At 47.0% G+C, this 17,750-nt stretch overlaps 1 protein-coding gene across 4 annotated transcripts in view; it reads left to right on the top strand.

Moving 5' to 3' along the window:
• The window catches only part of FERMT2 (FERM domain containing kindlin 2), a 50,078-nt gene that overhangs the window by 16,437 nt on the left and 15,891 nt on the right, over positions 1–17,750 (top strand). For 2 of the 4 annotated variants that reach the window (XM_069783091.1, XM_069783090.1), the window contains exons 2-4: positions 1,277–1,510; positions 13,885–14,019; positions 17,533–17,565. In XM_069783091.1, coding sequence (XP_069639192.1) covers positions 1,277–1,510; positions 13,885–14,019; positions 17,533–17,565 — 402 coding nt within the window. The remainder of the gene's footprint in view (positions 1–1,276; positions 1,511–13,884; positions 14,020–17,532; positions 17,566–17,750) is intronic. The other 2 variants (XM_069783093.1, XM_069783092.1) reach the window with 1 other exon arrangement.

The following is a 17,750-nucleotide window of genomic DNA, read 5'->3' as shown; positions in this document are numbered from 1 at the left end:
CTGGCAGTTTTAATTTGGTTTAAACTGATGGTTCATGTTGGGAATCCAGGATCACAGGAGGATCTGGAGCTGAAAACTGAATTATTATATTAGTGGTGCTTTAACCTGGAAAGTGCTTTGCTTTCAAGCTGCTTTTTTCTTAGGAAAATCGAAATAATCCTCATACAAAGTCCATAAGCTCAAAATTTATTGGTAACTCTATCATTTGCAATATCGAGTGCAGAAGTGTCCCTGTAACTTGTCCTGCAGCCTCTTGAGGTTCTCACATGCTTGCCCAGATGACATCCTGCGGAAACATTTGGTTTTGCCTTTGAAATGAGAGCTTTGGCTGTCGCCGTCGATGCTGACACACCCCCCTGGTCAGTATTTTTGGAGATGGAGGGTTTCGGCTAAGCAGAGCTTTGCAAAATGCAGCTGCAGTGCTTGGATCATACTCCCCTCCTCTCCTTTCCTTTCTCCTGCATGGTGGGGGGACATTGCACCCTTAACGCTGGCCGGTGTTTGTCGGACTGGAAGATGCTCTGCAGGAATGGCAGGGGGCTGCGGGGAGAGCAGGGCAGGTGTTAGCAAAAAATATTCCAGGTGTTAGGGGACATACTGCACAGTGGCTGTCTTTTGGAGTTATCACCGTGCTTTGGTTCCCCAAATGCTGCCCAACTTGGACGTGACTTTCAAAGACCCCGTGGTTGCATCCGTGCTGGAAGGAGACGTGGCTGTTGGGTTTCGCACTGTTGTTCCTTTGGGAAGCAACTTTTAGTTTCATTTGGGAATTTTCCAGTTTTGTTTGTAGAAAGATGTGGAGAAGACACGGTATTTCTATTTAATTCTTCTTGCAAACCTCCTTCTAGTTCTGCTTCCTGTGTGTGCCGAGGTGGCTTGACTCACCTTCGGGTAGTCCAGATGCCCTATGTGGTGGGGATGGGGAAACCCAATAATTGATAGTTAACCTAAAAAGCTGTGCAAAATCCCTCCCAGGGAAAGGTGTCGGGTCATTCATGATCCCCTTGGCTTCACGCTTGGCATTGCTGTCGGGCTGAGTGATCCACGGACACGTTGTGTCTCATCCTTGTTCTTCTTGGGTTCTTTCCTACTTTTATCTCTGCGGTGGCTTCTAGATGCTATTGAGTACAAGCAATTATTTGTATCTGAAAAGGGCTGTCAGCGGTTTTGGATCAATAGTCGCTTCTCAGTGAAACGCATTTAAACTTCTGCTCTTGTCTTTTGAAGGCTAATTCTGGCCCCGGTTTTAACTGGTAAAATGGTTTCTTTGTTCCAGATGTCAAGAAAGACTGGTCGGATCATGCGCTGTGGTGGGAAAAGAAGAAAACTTGGCTCCTTAAAACGCACTGGACGTTGGACAAATACGGGATACAGGCTGATGCCAAGCTCCAGTTCACACCTCAGCACAAGCTGCTTCGCCTTCAGCTGCCCAACATGAAGTACGTCAAGGTGAAAGTCAACTTCTCGGACAGGGTCTTCAAGGCGGTTTCTGACATCTGCAAAACGTTCAGTAAGTAGTGAGTGCCGAAAGCTGCCGGTGGGGAGGTTGTTGTTTGGTTTGGCTCCCGCCTCTCCTTTGGTGCATGTGCTGGTCTCATAAATTTACTAAATCACTGGTGTTTTCTGGCTTCAAACACCCAACAGTCACTTGGGCATCAAGCAGCCTGGATGTCCACTCTTTTTCCCTTGCAAATCTAACCTTTTTTTGTGCAAATACTTAAATAACGGAACCGAAATGTAAGAAGAAATGTATTTTCTGTGCTGAATTCTGTTTCGTAGCAAAGCTGTTCTCAGTTTTGTCTTAGGCGAGGCGGTAGCAGCCCTGCTTTATGTTAAAGCTGCTGGTGTTGGGTCGTAATTTTTTTTTTTGCAAACTTATGTGCTAGATGAAAAACAAACCCTGAAATAGGAAACCTGCCAGCTCCGTGGGTTCTCTTCCAGTGGAAAATCATATTAGAGATTAAGTGATGATGCTTCACTGTAAAACTGTCTGGTGGAGGGAAGGAACTGAGTCTCCCTCTCTCCTCCCCAACTCCTCTTTGCGATCCTTTCTCTTGTTGAGAAGAAGCCCTAGAAGAAAGGAAGGATCGTTTCCTACTAGGTGCGCAGGGCTTGTCCCGGGCTGCTGCTTTTGTGCATCACTTTTTACCCATCTTCACAAATTTCTTATCCCAGAAGCCGGTGCTTCTCTCTCCCCCCACAGAAAAAACCCAAGACACAGTAACTTTGCTCCGAGGAACTCAAATAAGCACTCGGCATGGCTCTGTACCGGTGTCCTTCCCGCTTGCTCCCCTCCGAAAGGAGCCTGCAACCCGACCTCGGCCATAGTAAATCTATTTCTGGTCTCAAAAAGCAGCTAGGGTTTCTCTTGGCTGACCCAGTTATTTCGTGAGGCAGAAAGAGCTCAGCCATACGTGTGGTGTTATGGCGTGGCCTCTGGCGCATCTGTGGTTAGGTCGGTATATATAGCTGATTATGAATTTTTTGCTGTTTCTTTCCTGTTTTTTTTGTTTTTTTTAAACACGAATATTGGGCAATTTCTCCTTAAAATAGAAAAGGCTTAGCCAGCATTATTTCCCAGTTGATTTTGCTTCCCCCCTGCCTCCCATTGCCATTTTTAATGCTAGACAGAGAGGTCAAAAGCATCATCTTGGTTGCTGATGAATCTTTCTAGCATTGAGTCACATCAGGAAATTCTGATACAGTTAATCACGTAACGAGATCTCTCACTGACGCTGCTGAGCAGTCAAAACCTTACATGGGCCTGAAGCAGCTATTTATTCAACTCCAGGACTCTCAGTGTATTTATGAACAAACCAGCAGAATAATGCTAATATTTAAAGATGTGGAAGGGGAAAAAGCGGCTCAGATAGCTGCAGCCCAGCTGTGGTAGGAGCTCTCTGCATTATGCAGGGGGGACACATCTGTTGAGGGTGGTTCTGACTTTCCTTCCATGATTCCTTCCATGACTACTGAAATAAATGTTCCTGATTTTGGTGAAAGCAGGATTTTTGCTGGAAACTTCACCCTCCTTTTAGTGACTCTTACCAGCCTGAGCGGTTTGAGAATGGATGGAAACTACGTGGCCGAATACAGTGATTAAATCTTGTTTAGCCCTTGTCTTTGTGTTTACTGGGGGCCAGATGTTCAGCAGAGCTTCAGGGAGGACGGCCCCATCGGCTCAGCATCGGCTTGAGGGAAGAGGGGATCGGGATGCAGGGAAGGGGCAATGCTGGAGCTGGAGGGGCTGGAATACTGGACCGCAGAGGTATTTGGACACCTATATAATATACAGGTATATATACTATTTTCATATAGTATATACTATTTTATTTTATATATAATATAATATCTAATATATCTTAATGCATATATTTAATATATATAATATATGTGTCCATTATATATATTTTTATATATAAAATATGTGTCCAAATACCACTATTTTTTTCCTTTTTATATATATATATATAAAAAAAATATAGGTGTCCAAATGCCTCTGTGGTCCAGGGAAGAGCTTCCCAGTGGGAACACATATATATGGTTTGGTGTCTGCCCCAAGGAGGTCTTGCTTCATAGATATATATGATGCAAAAGCTCCTTGGGGCAAACACCAAACCCCTCCATGCAAATCCTGGTCACCGCCTGTCCTTTCCGTCCTCTGCGTGTGACCTTGGTGCTGTGCCGTGGGTCAGACGTCCTCAAGCGCGGGGTCCTGGAGCCGAGCAATGACGATGGAGGCAGGAGCTAATCTCGGCCGGGAGGTCACGCGCTTTGCCGGGTGAGAGGGGCTGCTGCTTTCTACCGCGCAAAATCATCCCAGGGGTGTCATGCCGAGTCTGCACAGGGCGTTTCATTCCTGGAAGGCGTGGGGGATATCCGTCCACACCTCGGTGCCCGCCAAAAATTTGAGTGGCTGTAGGGTGATGGGGTCATCCTAGCTTGGGGAGCTTGCATTTTCCTTTTTCTCCTGCGCAGCCCTCTCTTGGGGTCTTGCGGACCGTGCTATAACACTTTCCCAACCTGCGTGTTTCCCTCTGTTTTTTTCCCCCCCCAGGTTAGTGTCTATGCTGCCCCATTTTTCTCCATTACCTTTTCCTGCCCTCCGCAGCATCTCTGCACAGGTTAGCTGCAGAGAGCACTCGTACCCCGTATTAATCATGCTAATTGTCTCCCCAAGGAAAACTGAGTAGATAATTCAAAGCAGAAGGGGAAAGAAATAGTCCCTGCTCTAACAGCATAGCTCTTGTCTCTGCAAATCCCTTGATTTTTAAAGTTAGGGTCCAGTGTGGCTTGGACCAGTGTCCAGCTGACAGAACTGTGCTTGTGAGTTGCTCATATTTTGGCTGTAACTGTTTGCTGTCTTTGCCCCTGGAGCATTTAATTACACACTTCAGTAATTTTAGCATATGGCATGATTAATGAGTAATTTAAGTAATTCCTCATGTTGCCAGGACTCTAGCTGGTTGCATTTATAAAACCCTCTATACGCAAGCAAGAACACACTTGGGTGAGTTATTTAGGGTTGTGCCTTTTCTTATATTTCCTTTAAATTGTACCCAGAGGTGTCCCCATTGCAGCATGTGGTTGATTTTTAAAGAAAAGTCTCTGTTCTTGCACAGAGTGAAGTTTTTGCAAAGGGCAGCTCTCACCGCCGGCCGGGTCGCAGCTCCCGGGGGGCAGCCCGGAGGTGGCTGTGGGAAGATGCTGGAGCCGCTCGTACATCCCTCGCTTTCTTGGAGGTCATGCGAAGCTGGAAAAAAACACGGTCTCATTCCCAGTTGCTGGATAGCAGCCCCTCAATTCCCACAGCAAGCGATCAGGAGGGTTAACGGCACGGATTGACCCTGCCTGCGGTGGGAGCAGGCAGGAGCAGGCAGGAGGAGAGGAATAGGGTGGTGGATGGGATGGGCAGCCCTTGCCCGAAGGGTGGCCTGGAAGCCTGCCCGGGAGCAGCTGCTGGCAGGCAACGCCGTCCTGAAGGGCCAGCTTTGATCTGCAATTAAAGACCAGAGAAAGAGAAAGTAAAACTTCACTTTTTTTTTTTTTTTTTTTTTTTTTTTTTTTGGAGCGGCACAGGTTTTGTGCTACATGCCTGACCGGCAGCGGGACGCGGAGGTTGGGATGGGGTGCTGCCTGCGGGGCTCCTGCGTTCCCCCCTCCTCTTACTGTCCCACTGGGGAGATATTTCTGCCCAGCAGACAGCCCATCAAATACACAAATGCAATTTGGTGTGGCTGCAATTAATGTTTTATTGGCGTGGGTGGGTATACCCTCGTTGGAAAGTGGGATCTGGGGAGACAGGAGATGTGGCCACATGGCAAAGCTCCCGCTAACCCATCATCCTACATAACAATGAGCAGAAAAATCCTTTTTTCCTCCACAATAGTTGCATTGCAGAGCTCCCGCTAACCCGTCATCCTACGAGGGGAAAAATCCTCTTTTCTTGACAACGGCTTCGTTTGATTCCAGGACAGCGGACGCCTTGCATCTGTTCATGCCCTTAAGCCGCTTTCTTGTAGCATCCCCTTTCTGCTGTTGCCTGAATTTTTTTTCCATGTGTCCTGGGAGCAGTGAGGGACTCCAGGCAGGATCCGCTGCTGCTGTGTGGGCACGTGGGAGAGGAAAAGCAAACAGCGAGATGCAAGTGTGAAGGTTTTTTCCCATGCCTCGGCGTTTCCTGCCCTGGCGATGCTGCTTCTCGTGGGGAAACAGCGTATGTTGCGGAGCCGCAGGGTGAGGGGAGATGCTGAGATGGCATCAAAGCTTGAATCCTTCTCCTCTTCTTCTGGCTACGAAGATTTGGGACCTATGCTGCCCTGCAGCCTGAGCAGAGGAGCACGGATCATTCCAGTTGATGCTGGTGGGAGCTGGGAGCTCTGGGAGACGGATGTGGTGCTGGAGCTGGGAGGAGGCAGCTCTGGGAGGAAGCTCTCCAAAATTCATGACTACTCCTTCCCTTACCCACCCTGAGGCTGTGCAAGACGAAGAAATTCCTTTCAGATCTTGGTTTTGTTTTTTTTTTTCCCCAGAGGCGAGTAGGGCATCACACCCAGCTCTTGCCTCGTAATCCTCAAAAAGCTTTGTGTGAATTAATCACCTGTTTTGGAAAACGAAGTCTGCGGAGCATCCTGTGTTGAGCAGCGGCAGTTTCCGTGCCCGCATCCCGTCTTGTTTCGGTCCCCAGCTCCCCAGGGGCGAGGGACGCCGGGAAATTGGGACCCCGTCTTGCATAGGGTAAGGGTGGTCCCATCCCGGGGAGCTTTTGGGGCCGGAGGAGGAGGGATAGGATGCAGAGAGTCCTGCGAAGGTGATGGGCTGCTTCTCCTCACCACTCCCTGCCCCAAAATAACGAGGTGCCCGAGGCGGGATGACTGATGGGACGGTGATAGCCAATCTTCCTTGCTTCAGCCTCCAGCCACCAAACGCAGCCCGAGACGAGGTGACAGTGGCATTTGGGAGTGGCATGATGCAAGCCCAGCCCGAGCAAGGCGACACCATCCAGCAGTCTAGACGCTGAATATGACCCTACCTTTTTTTTTTTTCTTTATAAATCATCTCCGCTCCAGTACAGAACGTCCTCTGACTTCTGAAGTATTTGTAGTATTTCCATGCCCTCAGTTGCCAAAAAAAGGTCTATAAAAAGCCGCTGGGTTTTTTTTTTTTTTTTTGCAAAACTGAAACCCTTTGGTACTCCGAGATGTGCAGCGTTCCCAGGGTTCTGCCCATGCCCGTTAGCACGTGGAGCTGCAGCCGTGGCACGGTTGCTCTCCGGGAGGCAAAGCTGTCTGGAGTTATTCCTCACCACTGCAAACCTCTTTAAACCTTTTTTTCTTCCTTCACGCCCTGCTTGTAAATAAAGTAGCATTTTTCCTACAATAGTAGAGCTGAAATGGAGTCCTGGTAGATGCATGTGAGCATCTTGGGGGGTATTTGGGGGGGGCCACACCAGCATCTCGTGATACAGTCTCCGGATGCTCAGTAGCACCATGAAGATGCTTGGAGCTGACATGGAGACAGACCCGGTGAAATACCGAGGAAGGGTTTGCTGCTTTTTGCTGCCACGAGTAGAGAGGTTTGGCAGTAGCGCAGCTATTTCTAAATATGTCTAGGGGATGGGTGTGGAAGGAAATCTTACCATTTAGAGAGTCGGCCAAATTGCAATGTACTCAGCTTTTTAAATTGCGAGGCCCAAGTGTACCACTGCCAACTTCTTCATTTCGCTATTTTCCTCTTTTATTGCTTGCCTACATTCAGCTGCAGCTGTTGTGTAGGACCCAGACGAACACCAGAAACTGGACTGCAAGGGAAATAATGAGATTTAATTGCAAAGTGACTGAAATGGAAAAAATATTCCCCTTTCTCCCCCCTCCCCACCCCGGTCCCTGTTCTGCCTGTTGAGTAGCATCAGGTTGTATGTCACTGCGTGAGTCACTGAATTTTTTCATCCTTACTCTGCTGTTGACAGAGACCCTTTAAATAGACTTTCATCCTGAAGACATTAGGAGATGCTGGCAAACCCAATGCCACCGCCTTCCTCAAGATTACTCTGATTGCTCTTTATGGGCTGATGCAGAGGGTGTAAGTGGATTTTTTTCTCTTGTTTGTGGCGCTTAATTTGATTGAGTATAATTTGACTTCAGCTGCAGTTCAGACACTTCATGGGCAAGGCTCAAAGTGCTATCCTGCTCTGAGAGGCATCCGGTTAACTGGAGTCTGGGGATTTCGTCCCATTTGCGGAAAAAAACATCCAAACATTCAGCATTTGTTGACTCTGTCTCTCCAATGGTCCTTTTTATTAGCCTTGCAATAACGCTTGGCTTCATCGCCGCTGTCTGCCTCCTCCTCCTCCTTCCTCCTGGGTCCCTCCTGGCTGACGGTGCCTGATTTTCGGGTCTGGGTACCGCTTGCGCAGACAGCATTTGCAAGCAGGGTTCACGCCGCTGCAAAACCCAGTGACTTCAGTTTTTGGGTGGTTTTCCAGATTGCTACTGTGGTGGCAAGTCAAAGTAAGTCAACGGGCGCTTGGGTTTTCCACGCTGAATTTGGGAAGGCTCTAGCAAAGCCCCTGCCAGGGTCAACCCGAGTTTGGTCTGTGCCCGTGGCATTCATTGGGCATCTCAGGAGGCTTTGCGGGATGTCCTGACATAGCTGCATGGCCTGGGGCAGCAAGTAGAGAACTTGGCTTTTACCCAAATAAATATTTAAGCAACCAGGCAGCTGAAGAACCCATAATAAAATGTTCTGAATGTAGATGGGTGTACAAACCTACTAAACTGAGCTAAGGGGTTGAGGATCTGCTCCACCATCCGATACTGCCCAGCATCCGGTACAACCACAGATTTATCTCCAAGCTCTGCAAAAGTTATGTAAGTCTTTTTTTTTTTTTTTTTTTTTTTGCCTCTGGTCTGTTTTGCAAAACTTTATCTCCAGTGAATTTATGTTGAAGATAAGTCGGATACTTAATTCTGTAAACTCAGGAATTCTGTAAATTCAGGAAACACGATCCATAGAATTCACTCATTCCGAAGAAAAATACTTTTTTTTTTTTCTAGAGTCTGAAATGGGAGAGAAATGGGGTTTGAGGTCTCATTTTTCTAAGAATTGTCATGTCGATGTGCAAAGGCTGTAATTTTTATGAGTCATTGCTTCGAGACAGCAGTGATCCAGTGCAGAGATATCCCACTTCAAAACACATTTCCTTTCGGAGGGTAACTGGACCAGCATTAAAGAGAGGGTTTCCCTTAAATGCTGTCTGTGCTACAAGTAAAATTATGGAGTTTTTATGCTTCAAGAGCTAACCAGGCAAACCAGTCTTCTGTCCTTGTAAGGGAGCCAAAAATCGAGTGGAAAAATGGATGCTGAGAGCGCTTCTTTGGAGCATTAATTTTCCTTATATATCAAAACTGAACATTGAAACTAGTGTGATTTCCCATAATTTTTATTTCTGGGGAAGTTGGTAGATATTCACACAGCCCTTCCAGTCAATGATGCTGTGTTGCGTATGTAGGTGGTGCAAGAAAACCACAAATATGATTTCTTGTAGGAGTTTGAGCCCATCCTTCGGAGCACAGAAATTGTCACTGGGTGCCCCCAGACCCCTTCACATGCTGCTTGGTGTGGTCTGGGGACCCCACATCTTGGATGGGGACAAAGCAGCAAAATTACCCCTTCTTCCACGCCGAGACACGTGGATTTTGGTCCCACCTCTGACCGCAGCTGCTTTCCCATCGCAATACACCTTCGTGGTTAAAATGCAGCAGCTGCAAGATTTACTTGGTGGATTCAGTGCAAAAGAGCATAAATTGTGAATTTTACACCCTGTAAGGCGGATATTTTTCTTCAAAGCCAGTTTTCTAGGGGCAGTCGGTGTGGTGTCCTATGAAAAAAAAGGATTTCATCCCAGCTCTGCTGTTTGTCTCTGGGTGCGAGATAAATGGGCACAGCTGGGCTGGGTGACCTCGGCAGGGGTTGGACAAGAAATGAAGGATTACATGGGAAAAAAAAGCCATGGATTTGTCTTCATCAGGAGACAGCACAGGCACAAGTAGGCTTTTGCAGGCAGATGGAAAAGAAGATGCTGTAGGGAGTAAAATGGCTTCATCCAACAGTTGGAAAAATTTCTCTTGGAGGTTGAAAGCTGCCTTCCCGGTTGTGTTTTTTAAATGCTTCCCATGAAATGCATATATGTGTGCTCCTCTTGCCAAAGGGCATTTCCCTCACTTGATAAAATCACAGAATCATGGAATGGTTTGGGTTGGAAGGGACCTGGAAGATCATCTACTTCCAACCACCCCCTGCAATGAGCAGGGACACCTTCCACTAGACCAAGTTGCTCAGAGCCCCTTCCAACCCGACCTTGAATGTTTCCAGGGATGGGACACCTACAACCTCTCTGGGCAACAAATCCCCTAAATTTGACGAAGCCCTTCTGCTAGGACGTGGACGTGGAGCTGCAGCAATGTTAGGGCTCAGCCACGGCTGCAGCTGGTCCAGCGTGGGCTGGAGAAGATGTCAAAATACAAATAGTTCCCGCTTGGATCCAGCTGAAAAATGGTTTTGGGACAGAGTTGGGGCAGTGCTTTCCCCTCCATACGGAGCACACTGCGTGTTGTCGCAGATGGTTTCTGCTGGCGGCTGCCACCAGTGGCGCCGGGGATGCTCAGTAAGAGGCTGGATAGCTGGGGTTTCATGCGCTTACACAATAAATAGAAATAAAATGCTGAAAGGATCATTTACAGTAATTTCTAGTAGACGTTGCCAGTGCCATCTGTCTCGTGTGTACAGACAAGGAGTCTCTCTTAAAGCAAACACAGCCCCAACCAATGCATCAATTGAAGAGTCAACACATTAGCCTTGTACAGAAGGTCACTTCTCCTGGTTCACCCATGTTTCACTGACCCTTTTTCCTTCGAAGGGATCTTTGGCAGGAGCAGCCTGGCTTCAGCTGGAAAATGCGGATGAAATAGTTAACAGAGGATTTCAAGTGGGAATTTGGGGCTGAAGTCAAACTCTGGGGAGATGTTTTAGCCCAGGTGAACAATTCCAGCAAATGGGCTCCACCAGGTGCAGTGGGACTTAGTAAAAAGCCCAAACCTATATAAAGGACTTCAGGTTTTTTGCACCACTTGGATACTTTAAAGATCTTTCTCTTGCTCTTATGACCAGAAAACAGGGGCTGGGACTCTGGAGCGGTTCCTTTGTCCCAGTTTCCAATTAACTGGAGTCCTACCATCTGCAAGCCCTTACACCCTGGGATAGACTCTGCTTTAGCTACAGTAACTAAACACCATGTCTGCCAAGCCTAGCTCTGTTCAAAACACGCTTTAAGACCCTTTGTACGCTTACTAATCATAAGCAGCGGGAAATATTTTTTTCGCCAGCAGTTTACTGAAAGATTGAAACAATCAAAGTTGCTTCTTCCTTTTCCTCTTAATTCTGGGGTGGGAAATAAAAGCAACATTGGTCTCTTGCTGCTTTTCTGCCCTCTGCTTTTTAGCATGGCGGGCTTTATTTTTAATTTCCCCTGCAACCCTCAGCTGGCATCAGTGGGTTTGCAAAGTCTCGGAGACGATGGTATGTCCAGCGGACCGCTGTCCGGGAGAAATTTGCGGCTTACCGATGGGAACCATGCGCGGCTGCAGGGGAGTAGGGATGCTCCAGCATCACAAGGATGCCGCTGCCTTTGCCGTGCCCCGCGGCCATGCGCCGTTTCAAAGCAGCTGCCGAAAACTTGCCCGTATCCTTTATAATCCAACGATAGCGTCATGAACGACTGAGGGACTATAAAAAGTTGCTTTGATATCAGATGGTCAAGCTTTGGGCTGTCTCCAACAGATTGCTTTCAGGAGCTGAGCTTGGCCCGGAGCCCTTCTCTTGGCCTCTCTGAATGGTTTCAGCTGAGAGGCTGTATCAGTTGCTAATGCACCATAAATAAACATCAGAGTATAAACCTTGCTAGCAAAATACCAGGGGAACTCCTCATTTTAGGCTGTGCTGCGTGTTGTCCCTTGCGCATGACCCTGGTTGTCCCAGCAGATTTTTTCTTCATGAGGTAAGCTGGCTGTGATAAATGGGAATGCGAATAGCTGTCTGGGTTCATACACTAGGTATTTATTGCTAGAAATGGTCAAAAAGTTGTGTGGTGAAACTAACTGTTGGTTAGTGGGTGTAGGGATGGAGTTTAGCATGATAATGTGTATGTAGCAATAACAAATCAGTGTTAAAGCTTAAATTAAACGAAGCTTATATGTATATAAATAAAAGATATAAATATTATGTAAATAAATATATAATAAAATTAATGCTTAAATTAAAGCTGTGCCAGATGATGGTTTGGGATGGCAGACCCATGATATAAGAGATGGTTAAATCCAGAGGTGCCCAGTCTCTGGATGTGGGAACACCAGGGGTAGCCGGATCCATCCCTGGAGGTCACCTAAAATCAAATCCCCCAAATGTGACAGGCATGGCAGGGTTGGTGGTGGTGCACAGGCTGTTTATTAAAATAGCAGGAAAAAAAAAAGGGAAAAGCACAGGTTGTTACTTAAAACAGCATCGCAGGGAGGCTGTCACGGTGTGTGTCCCCCCATGCACCGGCCCCGTGATGCTCACCGTGTCTGCAAACAGGGAAACGAAGCCAAGGGATGTGACCTGTCAGGGAAGCCACGCTTTAATAAATTTTGTGGGGGGAAAAAAAAAAAAAAAAGTAACTTTTGGAATGTACTGTTTGTAATGGCAGCCGTCCCCTGACAAATGTGGAAAAGCACTTCTGGTTACTGGGCTCATGGTGTGTCCCTGGATGGAGTGAGGGGGGAGCAGAGCTCAATTCCAGCCTGACGTTTCCCCGCTTATTTGCAGTAAGGAAGGATGCTGGCGTGGGTGAGCGTGGGTCGGGGCAGACACATCTGCCGTGGGGACGTGTCCTGCTCGGGTCATGTGCTGGGGACCAAATTCCAGGTTTAATTATAATCCCGTGCCTGGGAGTGTACAGCAAACTCCCACTGCTGCCAGCCCCGGCGGTGAGATACGAACCCTGTAACCTCTCCTCGTTAGAATAATGACTTATTGTCTTGTTCAGCATTCCTCTTGGTGGGAAAATACAGCCTGGCTGCAATGCAGCCAGCTCCCTCTCTGTCTCCCGGTCTCCGTTGCGGCTACAGCTGCAGGCTTCCATGGGGACGGGACCGGTAGCTGCTTTCCTTAGGGCATCCCGAAGCCCAAGCTTTCCACATCTTCGTGCAGCTGAGCTTTTACGGGCAATACACGCAAAAAACAGAGCTAGAAACAATGCAGAGGCTTGAACGTGGACAGCCAGCTCTGAAACTCTTCCTTCCAGGCTCAAGCATGACCCACGATCTCCTTTTTTCTAATCCAAGCCGTATTTCAGAGCTCTCCGATCTTTTTGCAGCCTTTCATCGTTGCAGTAGGATGGCTTCGTGCCCAGGTGAATGATTTTCCAGGTCAGTTCCCACATATCGACTGAGGACAGTTCAGAGTAGATGGAGGGGTTTTTTTCTCCCCTCTTGGTTTTTGCAGCGCCGGCGAGGGACTCCTGGCTCCCGTCCAGTCCCTCGGTGGTTTCGGTGGTACGACGGACGGCGGACTCCGCTTTCCCGGAAAGTTCCTTCCTGCTTGGAAGCATCTGCAGCAGGCATAAGCAAACCCAAAGCACTGCTTTAGTGGAAAATGTCCCTAAAATTCTCTTCTTCGTTAGCCCCCCGTACTCCCATGGCTTAAAACACAAACACACTGGGATGCTCTTAATTTTAAGTAACATGGTTTTAAAATTATTCAGGCTGGAATGAGAGAGGCTAGAGGTTTGCTGTGAAAAGGAAACACTTTGGCCAAAATCTCTTTAAAAAGTGGGTGCCTTAAATACAGGCTTTAAAATTTCCAGTCTGAAATGTAAATAAATGGCTTGACTCTTGGATTGCTCCTATGGAAATGAGAGTACCTGGCCTGTTACCTAGGTGCCTAAATAGGGGTTTACCTGCTGATTAATGTTAATGTTTAATAATAACTAATATTTAATATTAATATTAATTTATATTTGTTTTTATATTTAAGATAATGGGTGGGAATGTTACTAGGCTGTGTTGCAGGGTCTAGCAGTGCTTTTATTTGCATTTGAGTGGATGTGCCTGGGAAATTTGGCATTTTACCCAAATGCTATGTTACCTCTCCAGCCAAGGACGGTGCTTGTTTCTGACAGGCTTGCAGGGAGAACGTTCTCAACTTGCTTTTTAACTATTGCAAAGCAGAAAAATCAGCCAAGGGAGATACTGCACATTGCTGGGTGTTGTTCCTAAAGGAAGGATACTCTTTCCCCCCCCCCCTTTTTTTCCATCCTGCCTTTGTAAGAGTGGTCCATTTTCTCCCCAGATATCAGGCATCCAGAAGAGCTCTCCCTTTTGAGGAAACCCAGAGATCCATCAAAGAAAAAAAAGAAGAAGTTGGATGATCAATGTGAAGACGATGCCTTCGAGCTGGAGGGTCCATTGATCACGCCGGGGTCTGGTGAGCCGGGGCTTGCAGGGATGGGGTCGGCGGGAGGCAAACAGATAATAAAATGGGGGCGGGGGATGACATAGCGGTATCAGTCTGACATAATTCTTTAAGGTCTGTGCAAGAAACAGACCCCAAATAAATTCCACAAATCATCCAGGGCTGCAGCACTCGGTCACGGTTGCACAGATGCATGCTTGAAGCTGTCACGCATGTAGGGGAGCACAACAACGCCAGACTTTATAAAATAAAACAGAAACCAAGTGTGACCACTTTAACACTCAGATTGGGTTACTGAAAGGTTTTCTTACCCTATTAAGAAAGGAGTTAAATGGAAAATCGTTCCTAATGTCGAATTCCAGGTGTGTTTTAGGCAGTACCACTGTTCTACTCCTTATTTATAGCCCAGCAAAACCAATATTTTATTAATTGCATTAGTGTTCCCTTATGTTAAGGGCATAGCTCTGGACTGTAATGCTAAAAAAAAAGCCTTTTATTACTGGGGGTTAGTTTGCCAGTCTGGCTTACAGAACCAGAGCAATATTGGTAAGAGAATTGCCAACAGAGTAACATCGCTAACGGAGTAACATCACCAATGGAGTACCATCTCCTGCCGCAGGCAGCACATTGATGCAGGGAGGTGTTTTTCAGCTCCGATCCGTGGCTGCTGGGGGTCTGCTGTTTGAAAGCAAATGGCAGAGGCTTAAATGATAAAGTCGGTCAAGTGGGAGCACTTTAGCCCAAATGGACTTGGGGAGAAAGCCGCAGCGATGTGCGCTGCTGGGTGGGCGAGACGTGCCTGGCTGCCACAGCTCTTGGTTTTAAATCCAGCAATGAGAGGGAAGCAGAGCAGCTTTAATTAAAAAAAATATCTTGGAATTCAGTAAACTTCTATTAATTGGTCTTAAATTAACTGAAGTACAAGTGAAGGTCATGCAGCGTGGTTTAATGCCACTGGTGGCTCTGGGCTTGTAAGCAGAAAGGTTTTGGCTCCGCAGGGCGCGGGTGAGGGTGATGATGCCCTGGAGCTGCCATGCCCAAGTGATGTGCACCACGGGCTCCGCAGCAAACCATCAGCACGGGTCTGTAGCAAGGGAAAAATAATCCTTCTTTTGCTCCTGTCTTGCTCTTTCTCCTCTCAGTTACTTAAAAATATTTCTGGGCTAGTCCTCTCCCACCCCTGGCTCAGGGAGTCTTCCCTGCATCGGGCAAGGCTCCAGTCAATTTTCATTTTCATTTGGCATTTTCCTCTTGAAAGTCCGTAATTAGCCTTTCCAAAAGTCGGTGTTTGTGGACAGCATCTCCATTAGATTAATAGGAAATACTTGGCCTGCTTTGGGGGAAAGGTACGCAAAAGATAGGTTTTTATTTTAATTATTTATTGGTCTTTCAGTGAGTCACTTTGAACTGTCTTGCTGATTTTGCTTTCCTTGTGAATGAAATTACTTTTGCTGCAGGTTTAATTACTGCGGCTACCTGCCATGTTTAGGTGCCATTAGTTAAAAGTCTTGTTTTTAATCTGAATAAACTGTTTCTAGCGTTATTCCAACATTAGTTTGTGTGATGAATGCTTCTGTAAAACATGTTAATATTTCAGGATCTGCTTATTTCAGTGCATGTAGATGTAACGGGCATGTTTTGTCACTGAGCATCCCGTACCTGGCAATGAAACCATTTAAATCACTGTAGGCAGAGCTGTCAATACACCCACAGTAAATGTTGCCCAACACTTTCCATTAGAAGACCTGTATTCACTTGTTTATAAGTTAACCAAACTTTTAGCTATTTAACTGGAACTTTCCGTGACATTGCCTGCCTCAGGCAAATTTTTTAAGGGAGGCTTCTTCTGAGATGGTTCAGATGTTTGGAGAAGGTGATGAGGAGAACACTTGAGGGGAAGGTTTGCTCTCGAGCAGACACTTAAATGGGGGGATGTCCGTGGGAAAACCTGCCCGATTTGGGGCAAGAATTGGGATTTTCTTTTATTGGTCCAGTTAATGCTCAGTCCTGTCTGCTTGAGCCATATGAAGGTTGAGGCTGGCACGCTGCGAAGGCGGATGGGGAGGAGGCAAGAGCATCTTTTGGGATGCAGTTTATGGATGGTGATAGTGGTTTATTGCTGGTTCTTGTTGGACTGCTCTGCTCCTGGTGTATGTACCTGGCAAGTCACCCCTGGCCTTCTTGCAAGTGTGAAGCTTGAAGGTGGATATCTCCATCCCTTGGCCATTTCTGCTGCTTTTTTGCTCATGCCTGTTGGCTGGGTCTGTCCTGATGGCAGGTACCCATAGTGCTTACTGGTCCCCCAGATCATTAATCCAGACTGGGATCCCGGAAAAAACTTAACAGGAGCATTAAAAGCATCCTGGTGGTTTTCTTGTTCAATGGCGACAGACGGTTTTCACTTACATTTTCCATCCTGTCAGGCAGTTTAGAATCACGTTTCTATATTATTTTAAGATGTTGGCTGTCATTGGTATGATGCTGCTGAATCAAACCGTTCTTACTGCTCCTTGAGATACCCGTGGCAAAAAAAATGAGAGTTTGGAAAGGTTTTTCTGTTGTTTTGGTCTTAGACTTTTCCAGATGTCTAGCTCAGCTTTCTGTCATTTCTTGCCCGCTCAGGGAGGAGGGATTGTTTGGAGTGAGGAGCTGGAGGGTGGCCCGAGGTGGTGGTTCAGGGCAGCAGCAGGAGGTGGCAGAGAAGACCTTGCTTGTGGCATCTCAATCTTGCCACATGCCACCTTCAACACCCTTAATAGTGCTCTTGGAGGTGGAGTTTGGGTGCATCAAATTGCACGTCTGAACAGGCTCGTGATTTAAAAGGACACAAGTCTTTCCCAAAAAGCCAGTTTGGTATCGGTCCTTCTAGGTACTGGTGCACAGGTTTATGCCCAGCAAATAATGCTGAGCTCATTGGCCGATGTACATACGCATTGGAATTACTGACATTAGGATACGGTTGTTGAACCTCCTTTATTTTGAAAAACTGAATCTTATATTCTTAACGTAAAAATCAATGCTCCTGTGAGATGAATAGGAACTATTTAGCTCTCAGCTATTTTGGGGTATGAGATACCAAGCTGGGTCCACTTTCTTCTCTTCAAATTTGTAATTTTAAAAGGGTATTTTTTGTCTGCTTTGAGTCTGTACGAGCTGTAAAGCTTTAAAAGGCCTGGGAGTAATGTGTGCTTCGGGATCAGTTTTGCACCAAATCGCACCACTTGCTCAGCATATTAATACCGAATTTGTTTGACCGTCTCAGCAAGCTTTTCCGTCCGTGAAATGCCACGTTTCCGTGCCCGGCTGTTTCTCGTAACATGAATAAAATAACCGTGGAGTCACTTTGGTTGCTTTGCCTGCCGAGTCCACCGGCACCACTGCAAACGCTCCATTTGGGTGGTTAAACCTCATCTGTGCTATTCTGCTCTCTTCTGAAAATGCCTGGTTTTGGCTTCTGTCCCTTCCTACTCTCCCGGTGACTTTCTCTCGCCTTCTCACTCCCCTCCTTTCTTTCCCTCTCTATAGGCACCGATATTCTTTACATCGGCCCCGTCAAAGGTGAGCTCCACCTCAGTAGGACTTTTGCGCTCTGCCTCTGGTCTCTTTGACTGCGCCCTTAGTTTATTTTCCTGCTCCTCTAAACTTTTGACTTCCAAAATCTTTAAGCAACAGGTAATACCGGTAAGTTGGGGGCCATTCGTGTCCCAGGTGCCGCAGAAATGCAAGGGCAGGAGTTTCCCGGC

The sequence above is a fragment of the Haliaeetus albicilla genome, chromosome 5, assembly GCF_947461875.1.
Source record: "Haliaeetus albicilla chromosome 5, bHalAlb1.1, whole genome shotgun sequence".
NCBI classification, from domain to species: Eukaryota; Metazoa; Chordata; class Aves; order Accipitriformes; family Accipitridae; genus Haliaeetus; species Haliaeetus albicilla.
Note: the sequence above shows the minus strand (reverse complement) of the source record. Positions and strands in the feature narration are given on the sequence as shown.